This window comes from Sparassis crispa (assembly GCF_003851025.1).
Source record: "Sparassis crispa DNA, contig_000002F, whole genome shotgun sequence".
Lineage (NCBI taxonomy): Eukaryota > Fungi > Basidiomycota > Agaricomycetes > Polyporales > Sparassidaceae > Sparassis > Sparassis crispa.
This window is the reverse complement of record NW_020939749.1, coordinates 3605774-3615466: the sequence shown is the minus strand read 5'-3', so window position 1 is coordinate 3615466 and position 9693 is coordinate 3605774. Positions and strand designations below refer to the sequence as shown.

The 9693-nt window shown below is 54.4% G+C and overlaps 4 protein-coding genes across 4 annotated transcripts; 2 read left to right on the top strand and 2 right to left on the bottom strand.

The window, feature by feature from the left end:
• Positions 1–1677: 1677 nt before the first annotated feature.
• Positions 1678–5349, bottom strand: SCP_0312210 (Staphylococcal nuclease domain-containing protein; the record flags this gene model as incomplete). Its single annotated transcript, XM_027756604.1, has 19 exons — positions 1678–2026; positions 2083–2365; positions 2417–2570; positions 2622–2648; positions 2708–2976; positions 3030–3076; positions 3125–3219; positions 3274–3349; positions 3403–3513; positions 3564–3728; positions 3794–4118; positions 4175–4316; positions 4373–4524; positions 4577–4652; positions 4701–4985; positions 5033–5093; positions 5147–5216; positions 5278–5287; positions 5341–5349. The coding sequence occupies 19 exons, from the start codon at positions 5347–5349 to the stop codon at positions 1678–1680; spliced, it is 2706 nt and encodes a 901-aa protein (XP_027612405.1).
• A 167-nt stretch (positions 5350–5516) lies between these two features.
• SCP_0312200 (predicted protein) lies at positions 5517–6030 on the top strand (the record flags this gene model as incomplete). Its single annotated transcript, XM_027756603.1, has 4 exons — positions 5517–5564; positions 5619–5758; positions 5809–5964; positions 6015–6030. The coding sequence occupies 4 exons, from the start codon at positions 5517–5519 to the stop codon at positions 6028–6030; spliced, it is 360 nt and encodes a 119-aa protein (XP_027612404.1).
• A 17-nt stretch (positions 6031–6047) lies between these two features.
• Positions 6048–7054, bottom strand: SCP_0312190 (Putative uncharacterized hydrolase; the record flags this gene model as incomplete). The annotated part of the gene is made up of 6 exons (XM_027756602.1): positions 6048–6216; positions 6274–6436; positions 6489–6551; positions 6602–6697; positions 6751–6858; positions 6913–7054. The coding sequence occupies 6 exons, from the start codon at positions 7052–7054 to the stop codon at positions 6048–6050; spliced, it is 741 nt and encodes a 246-aa protein (XP_027612403.1).
• A 715-nt stretch (positions 7055–7769) lies between these two features.
• On the top strand, positions 7770–9623 carry SCP_0312180 (hypothetical protein; the record flags this gene model as incomplete). The annotated part of the gene is made up of 2 exons (XM_027756601.1): positions 7770–8414; positions 8475–9623. The coding sequence occupies 2 exons, from the start codon at positions 7770–7772 to the stop codon at positions 9621–9623; spliced, it is 1794 nt and encodes a 597-aa protein (XP_027612402.1).
• Positions 9624–9693: the final 70 nt, after the last annotated feature.

Sequence of the window (9693 nt, the reverse complement as noted above, 5' to 3'; positions counted from 1 at the left end):
AGCGCGTCAGCGCCAGCGGCCATTGCGTATGTATTCGAGCGCGGTAACTTCTCGGTAACTTCGACAGCACCTTCTTGAACGTCGACGTCTGGTCAATGTAGTGGTGCAGATCGGCAGCTGACGGGTACATCATCTGCACGTACATGTGATAGACTGTCACGGCGCAGCAGAACCGAACCTTTCACAGCTTCGCGAGGCGACAAGATCACTCGGTGCGCCGTGCGCAGAAGACCCGCCGTCACGCTGCGTACGTTGGAGTGCCTACAAGCGGTGCCGGTGAGCGCTAGCGCTTGAGCTGTAGGGTAGTAACTTATGCGCACCGCCGGCCGATATCACCATAACTTCTTGTCAGTCGAGCCCACGCGTCGTTCGCCTGCGCGTCTTCGCTTCCGCGCGAAGAAGAAGCCCGCAGGCGCGAGCCTTCGAATTCCCGATCCCGTGCCCGGTCTCTTCGCGCGGAGTGGGCTATACGCCGCCACTACGGTATGGGCTGCACGCGCTCGAGCTCCCCCGGTACCCGTCTGCAGGAGCGCTGAGCGCTTCCCGCGATGCGCGTGCTCCCGCTCACTAGTGCTGTCGATCTCTGCCGTAACTTATGACTGTAAGAATCGAGTGTAGACTCGTCCGCGTCATGGGCCGCGGGACCGCCGCATCCTCCCACGAAAACATCCTCGGCTCCGCCTTTGGGGGATCGCGGTCGCCCATATTCCCCGGGACAGAGGGATAGCAGCTGGTCTGCTGGATGACATGTATGTTACCCTCTCGACCTGGGTATTCGAATATTCGCTGGACACGAAGTCAAAGTCGCGTAGAGGTCAGACTGGATTCGATGCCGGACATGGATTTCGCAGCTCCGGGATATGCAGAAGCTCACATCAAGGTTAACGTGTGGTCTTGTCAACGTTTTCCATGGACGCGGGAAATACTCAAGATGCACTGGGACCACCCGACGCTTGCTCAGGCTCATCCGTGCTGCACGCAGGCAAATCCTGTCTCTCCCCCTCCTTTATTTAATCGTTCGGTGCTCAGCGCTCAGCCACGAATCCGACGAATTCGTGCACTGCTGCCACCGTTCGACTGCGATCATGTTCTGGCGTGCTCCCTGTCCACAGACTGCCTTGCAGTTGGGCTTGGTTCATGCTAGGAACGGTCCCCTCGTTCTCGCTGCCTGCGCTCTTTCATAGTTGCTCTCGGAAATTGGCATCTGTTGCGCACATTTCTTCCTTCCAAGTACTGTTGCTGTGACAAGCGATCAGATGCTGCAGTCGACAGGCCGCAAAGAAGTGTTCGAGCCTCGTGCGCCTGCTGGTACCCAGTTTTTTCAGAAGGTGACAGGTCTGGCTAGGTGGCTTTGGCGCAAGGGTGCACGCATGCTTGGGCGATTGAACTCAACGAGACTACAGGCCACGGCGATCGATCGATATCTACTCACCTCACACGAACTCCGAATTTTGAACGGCGGATCGTATGCACCAGTCCAAGCACACCGTTCAGGCTGGTCATGTGCATTCATCAACGCGTATACGAACAAACAACTCTCGCTCGCAAGCAGCCACGTCGAGAGGGAAGTAGCGACGCATTCGAATTATATACTAGCGACACAAGATCTAGCAACAACTACGGCACAATACAGATCGTCGGCACCGACATTTTCCAAGCACAGAACCAGCACCACCCTCACTCGTCCTCCTCGACGACGTCGCCAAACTCGAACATCCCGAGCCTGTCCTCCTTCGCGCCGGCGACCGCCGCCTGCAGGTCCTTCACGAGGCGCGGGTACGCCGAGAGGTACTTGCAGCCCTTGCGGTCGATCGTCGCGAGGCCCTCGCGCAGGAGGTCCGCGTTGATGCACGCCGACGGCGCCTGCTCCGTCGCGGGGTCCGTCGGGTCCATGAGGCGCAGGTGCAGCAGCGGGCCCTCCCGCTGGTCGATGTTCGCGACGAGCTTGCGCCCTTCGCACAGCGCGCGGAAGCGCTCCACCGCATCGGCGTGATAATCGCTCTCCGGGCCCAGGAGCTTAACGAAGCTGTTGACCCCTCCTGTCAGTTTCAGCGGTGGTGCGGCACAGAGGGACCAACGTACCTGAGACGCGCATCGCGTGCTTGGCCCGGCAGCGAGCTGAACTTCGGGTCCAGCGGCCTGATGTTCGCGAAACTGACTGTATCTTGGTTCCCGTAGTCGATGAACGTGACCTCCGCCTCCTTCTTGATGGGCGACGCGCGGCGCACCTTCGCGCGATACCACGAGTTGTCGGAGAACTTGGCGGATACGAGGTCACCGCTCTTCGGGACAAATCCGGGAGGTGTAGCCGCGACCTTGTGGTGCAGGGAGAAGTCTCGCATGAGCTTCTCCAACGAGGCGATGCCTGGCCCGGACGTCAATCGGAGGGGATGACAACCTTCCGTTCTCTGCGTACCTTCTGTGTTCAGGATTTGCACGGAGAACCCGAAGTCATTCTGTGTGCGAACGTCGCTGATGATCACATCGATGTAATCGGGCTTCAGCGCGGCGTTATCCTCAGGTGAAACTTCTGGAGCCTCCTCTGCCTCCTCGTCGTAGTCCTTCCAGATCTACGGAAGAAAGTTGAGAATCGACAAGGATGGAAACTGGTTAATACTAACATTACGCTTGGTACTCTTCGCTTCTTCCTGGGGCCCGAAGACACCTGTCAATGCACGTCTCGCTGATGACAAGACGGAAAGCTCACCTCAGCCTCGTACAGCTGGTGCGCCCACGGAAGACCGTCTGCAGAGTACGAGTGGACCGTCGCAAGGCCCTCCCGGACGAGCGTAATGGCGGCATTTTCTGTCTTATTCAGGTAAAGCGCGCCGATGAAGCCGCCAGACTTGTCGACGTCGTGAATCTCAATCTCGACGTCTCGCTGCATCAATCTGCGCATCGCGAAGTCGGACGCTTCTGGTCCATACGGCTCGCTCTTTTCTGAGGGATTGCGTGCGGTGCGGGGTGCTCGGACGCCTGCGTGTGCAAGAACGTCAACAATTGGGGTCGGTCACGTTCATGAAACTCACCGCTGAGCACCAAGGTCAGCACTTGGTTGTCTTTTGGTAGGTTGATCCTGCAGCAGGAGGTTAGAGTGGGTCAACTCAAGCGGTCATCGGCTCACTTAAAGCGAGAGCCTGCAGCAACGTAATCAACGACGGCTGGTATCCTACCTAATCGTCTGAAGCTGTTCACAAAGGGAGCAGCCCGGCCGTGAGACTATTGATCACGATCAGCGGCTGGAATGAAGCAAGTGGAATACTTAGATATCACCTCGGAGATGTTGAGCGGTTGCTTTGGCGGAGGGTGGTCTTTACCAGAGTGAATACCACGCAATTCCGTGACTGCACTATGTACTCGTTGGAAAACTCTGAGCCAACGAAGCCATACAAAAGCACTTACAGTTGCTCGGCCGCCATCAGCTTGTCGAACTCGGGAGACCGGTCTTCGTCGTCACGCTTGTGACGCACAACACTGGCTAGACCACGCTCTACGAGCTGTTCAGCGATGTTGCTGCATCGAGCTAAGCCGTAGGTTGGAGCATAGTACAGTGACACACTCACGCATTTTGGCCACCATAGCGGACAGTGACACATTCTCGCTCCTCATATTCACCCTCCCTTGGGCGAACGAAGTCAACATGAACCTTGACATGCTTGCCGATTAATCGCTTTCGGAGGAATTCACGAGCTTCTTGCGCATAGAAGGCTTGCTTCGGGTCGGCTAGTCTAGACAGCCGAGGTCGCATGTCAAATGTCTAAGCCGGAATGCGACGACAACAGAACCTACGCACTTTGGGCCCCTGGTGGAGCTGAATTGCAATCTCCTCTCCTTTCCAGATTCCTTGTCAGCGACAGAAATCTGGTCTCCGCTCCATATACGGGTGACAGTGCCATCGAACGTCTGCGAGCTGCCGTTCGCCATCGTGCCGTTCGCCTTCGACGATGGCGCAGCAGCGTTAGCAAAAAGATACATGCGCTTCTCTTTCGCGGCTTTCTCTGCCGCACGCAGGCGCTCCATGCCCCCGCTGCTTGCAAGCATCCCGCCATGCCAGTCAACTACCCGTGCCAGGCATGAAGCAACGAGGAGCTCCGCGATATTTCCTGCAGGGTGAAGCACTATTTGCAACGTGTGAGTCACGCAACATCCCGACCAACCAGACACGGTGACTGACCTGTCCCAATGAAGATGGATGCGGGCGGAGGCGGGGTAGCACTGGCAGCTATCTGGAAGGGCGTGGCGGCCGCATTCGGCAATGATAGTATTTGCACGCGTACCGCTCGCTGAAGGAGACGACATTCTGTGAAGAACTTTGCCTATGGCAGGGCGGAACGTCAGTCGGAGCCCGCAAACGGGCACAGCTATGACCTACCTCTTCTGCCCATGGCTCAGACTCGCCTGGCTTACTGGAGACGCGCGCACATTTGACTCCAGCGAGAGCAATGTTCACGAGCTGGTGATCACCTTCAGGCATAAACAATCGGACACGAAGGGTCGAACCATCCTTGACTTGCTCCACGATCGCTGCATTAACGATCAGAGAATGCTTGCCGAGAAGAGTGAGAGCAGAGATTACCATCAAACGAATGACCCTTCCACTCGGAGATGAACTCTTGCGAGTCTGCCGGCATAGCATAGTGAACTGTACGAGCCTGTCGCTCGCGTTAGGTGCGAATAACGCATAGGGTAAGACAACTCACTTTCGGTCCATGAGGATTCCACAATCCTTTTCCGGCTGCCTTCGCCTCGTTCTCCAGGTCCCTCTTCCGCATATCCTCCTCAGTGGGATCATGCTTCAGCTCCTTCAGTCTCACCCAACCGTTCCTGAGCAGCTCGGACGCGAGGTCCTGCCCATTAATTTCAGCGCTGCCAAGATCTCGAGGGACGTCGTCGTTGGGAGGCAACGAGTGGACGGTGGTGAAGGTAACAGGCTTTCCTACAGCAAGAGCGCGCAGGAACTCGCGCGATTCAAACGCCCAGTCCTGCTGTATGCGTGGTCAATCATTATTCCAGCACCGAAGATGAGATATACCTCGTCTGGCCTAGTAGCCGTGCCTAACCGGGGTGCCGAGATGTCCACGAGATGAAGGACTCTACGAGGGAGTCGGCTCAGTATAACTTACAGAGCAGTTGAGATGACACATACCGCTCTTTCCGAGGTTGCCCCTGTGCACCTGGGGGACCGCGTAACACAAGGGAATCGCCAGAGATCACAGCTGGATACTCCACAACGTTCAGGACGGCTTGTACGAAGTAAAATGAATTTCGAATCCATACATTTCACAATCTGGATGTCGCATCGACTTAGCGGTGTCTCCCAAAAACCGAGACAGTACATACTGCTTTCATGGCCATCTTTCGAGTTATTTATGCGAGCTGAGACAAGAGTATGATGGAGGTAATTGCGGTCGTGTGGTATACTTGCGCCTTCATCGTTGCGTTGTACACTTTTTTGGTATCACGTGGCTACCTCTTCACAATCGACACCGACAGGCTGAGCTTACCTGGAGAGCGTCATGCCGTTCTATCAAATGCTGTGTATTTCTTCGCACTATCCGGAATATGTGAGTGTTGAATTCCCCCGTTTATGTTATGCTGACTTCCCGTTCCCTGTCCAGAAACATATCAAGGACCTCGTTCACTTCACTGCTATGCATGTCATGAACCAAGGTGGGGTAGTGCGCAGGCTCAACTCGTGGGGAACCCTCTCGCTACCTCAGCGTATGCGGCGGCATAAAACGTACAATAGCATTGGAGAGTATGTTCATCGTTTTCCACTAAGCCCATACATTCTAACCATACGTTCAGTTATTGGACAATGCACTTCGACGCGTCGCCACGGATACTGAAGAGCCTCAATACGCAGATGCGGCGTGACCCACGCGTGATTCGGTGTACAATGATCAAGCTGGGGCAGAAGGTGGAGGATGTTGTTCATGAAAAGGAGAAAACCATCCAGCGGAGGTGGGCACCGGGCTTGCGATTCTTCATATTGATCTAATGCTACACAACAGAGGAAGCGGCTTCTAGAGGCAGGCATAGTATGTCTAAGAGCCATTCCGTTGCTTCACCCATTCTACAACGTCGAGCAGACTTGGAACTACGTCGACGCCTGCCAGATTTTCACCGTCCTCTTTGGACTCCCACTCTCCCTCTGGGCCAGGACGTCTGAGCAGAAAGGCAGACATTCCACTGTCCTTGGCACCGCGATAGTCGCTTTTGAACATATCTCAGTATATCTAATTTTCCAGGCAGAAATATCGTCGGGCGTACCCTCTCAATTCGTCGCCGACATGCACGGCCTCTTGAGGTTTGACACCGACTCTGGAACATGCCCGAAGGAAAATCTCGCGTGAAGGCTTCTCAATGCCCTCTTCTTCACTAAGCAGAGTGACATCAAGGTATTGGTGTACGCCCAAATCCGCTAATACTCGGTCTACGTAAACGATATCAGCACCGACACTGCATGAAGTGCGGCCTCAACTTACGCATGCGCACATCAGTATTACTGATCAGTCCAGTATGGACGTTGACTTCTTTGAGGCGCTTTACTGTGCAAAATTGTGTCAGCTCTAGAGAGAAGGTCGAAGCTACGACCCACAGGCAAGCATAGAGTCATCAAACAACTTATAGCCTTCGCGTGAACTGAAACAGTGCAACAATCTGGGAACGATCTCTGCTAGTGAACGATCTACAACTAGAGATGCCATCAGGGGATGCAACAACGAACTTCGGTGAAATGTCACGCACCTTGGGGGTCTGCGCCGGCACCCACAGCAGTCCGTCGGATGACCTCTCCCCACCAGCCTGTCGCACCACTTTGATACACAGGCTTCTCTTGCTGGAGCTGCTTCAGTGCTGCATTTTGCTTCAGTATTTGTGAACACGAGTCGGTAGGGAGTCCAAACGTACCTGTCTTGAACGACTTCTTGAGCGCGCCTGGTTCGAGAATGCCCAGATAGGGTTCAAACGTCCGGGAATATTGCACGTAGACAGGAAGCCGCGCGACGAGCAGGGTATGCATCGCATCGAAGGTGACAAGGCGGATAGCCATAGCACACTGCAGGATTTTCAGCGACGAGCAAGACAGAAGCTCAAGCGATAGCTCACAATTCTCTCGCGCTGTAACTTCAATTGATCAACACGTTCAGCTCCTGTTCGCCTTATCCTTGCAGGACCCAGTGGCACTGGGTCTTTCTGGAGCCTTCACGTCAACATAACACACAGCCAACGTCCAGAACTCCGCGGAATAAAGACATGCCCGAGATGAGGGTTAATGAAATGGCGGGAATACTGATAAGATTAGATCGCTGGTGCTGACATAATCCGTGTCGGCGCTTGCCAACATTTTGAAGAGCCTGAGTGTGTGACATCCCTCCTTTCTTTCGTCTTCTGCTACACTTGCAAGGGCGACCACCTGTCGCTCACATTTACCGGGCACTGTTCAGCTATCTATGCCCGAAGTATATTTGTTTCAAACAAGGATTATTTTACTGGTGCTTATATGCTCAAGTTGGCGATGGGCAAGGTTGGTCCATGCAGCTCCTGCGTCCACCCGCCTCGAACGAACCTGCTGAGAACCTGTAAGCGATTCATACCCATTTTACATCGCTCTTGAGTTGTGGCTCATATTTTCCTCCTTTGACGCGTGCTGTTGTTGTACGCAATATATGCCTTCAGTCTTGACAGTCAAACCGCGCTCAAAAATCAGAACATGGCAGTGCTGCTATTCTACCACAGTACTGTCAACTTTGCGCGCTAGAGTTCCCATGATGTCGCGCACTATTGGTCCGGACCCTTCCAGTAGCCTCGGTCTATCTGCAAACGACCACAAGGCCGAACACGCCATGCGTGAGGCCGTCCAGACGTTGAAGACCCCTCACCAGCTGCGCCTCTTCTTTGTACATCTTCTTGTCAATGACTACGTGTACTCTCCTATCACAACTTGGAATTCTTTTCGGGACGCGTTTGCGCAGGACTTCATCCTCGGCAGCGACAACATCAACATTGGCGTAAACCAGGCACTGGAGGAGATTGGTCGCTCGCTGGAGGAGCATGGGAAGTCACTTGCGGTATATGGGCTGCCCGAACCCTCGTTTCACAGCCGTGAGGTGGATCATGAGCTTTCGCGGTGGAGTTGCGACATGGATGTGCTCGCTGCACGTGCAGCTACAGCGGTGTCGAAGCTTAATGCGGAGCAATATTGTGTTTACACGGAGATCCAAGATGCCGTATCGCATGATCGGCCCTTGTGCGCGTTTGTGGACGGCAAGGCAGGGCGGGGCAAGACCTTTCTGGTGAATACGATATGTAACAAACTTCGTTCACAAGGTCGCATCGTCTTGCCCACGGCGACGTCTGGTTTTGCAGCTCAGCTATATCCTGGAGGCAGAACCACACATTCTACGTTTAGGGTGAGGAGCTATTGCGAGAGTTTAGAGCCCTATAATATAGCTTGACATGATCACATACAGGTACCCGTTGAGGAAGACGAGGACAAAGAGCTAGTCTCTCCTGTTGAAGCCCATGATCCCCGCGGGGAGCTGATACGTGAAGCGGCAGTTATCATATGGGACGAGGCGCCCATGGCGAACAGTGCCGTGCTGGCGTGCGTTGAGGAGACATGTCGACGAGTTATGCGAAACGATCTCCCGTTCGGCGGCAAGGTCGTCATTCTCCTGGGTGACTTCCGTCAAACATGTCCCGTAATCAGACACGCTACTCGACGTCAAATCGTAGACGCATCCATCCGATCTTCGCCTATCTGGCGATCGTTTTCCTTGTATCGACTCACGCAGCCTATAAGGAATGCCGAGGATCTCCCCTTTGCAGATTTCGTTGACTCAATCGGCGATGGAGCTGGCCCCAACATCGACCTCAACATGCTTCAGAAGGTCAGAGACCGAAACGAGTTGATAGATTTCGTGTACCCGCAGGCGACTCTGGACGACCCGGTGATGTGTCTCAAGCGCGCGATCCTCTCTCCGACCAACGACCAAGTGGACAAGTACAACAACGAAATTCTCGGCCGCATCAAAGGTTACCAGCGCACTTTTCTCTCTCTTGATTCACTGAAAGACGATTCGCCGATGGAATCTGACTCACTGGATGACATTTCCCCCGAGAGTGTGCTGAAGGATGCAGCGAGACGCTCTCCACCTGGTATCCCTGCGCACGCCCTCACTTTGAAAGTAAACGGTGTATACCGCCTGATGTGCAATTTTTCGCCGGACCGCGGGCTCGTCAAGAACACGCGGGTGGTAGTTGTGGCCATTCATAAACGCATCGTCATTGTCCGTGTACTGCGAGGTGTAGGCGGCGTAAGCGTGCTCGACGCAGAGGACATCATCATTTCACGGATACCCTTCACTACAACGCTCGAGTCTGGATACATGCTCGTCCGCCGACAGTTCCCTCTCTCTCCCGCGTACGCGACCACGTTCAATAGCTGCCAGGGCCTCACTCTTGACGTAGTTGGCGTGGATCTCACACGCCCTGTCTTCTCGCACGGGCAATTGTATACAGCACTGTCACGCATCCGGCATCGCACGCATGCGAAAGTGCGTCTACTACCCGGACGTTCGACCACGAAGAACGTTACCTACCACGAGATTCTGCCCTAGTTTCTCATCCATCGACGCTATGTTAGATGTGACATCATACCATACTCCTTGTTACTCATACCTTACAGCT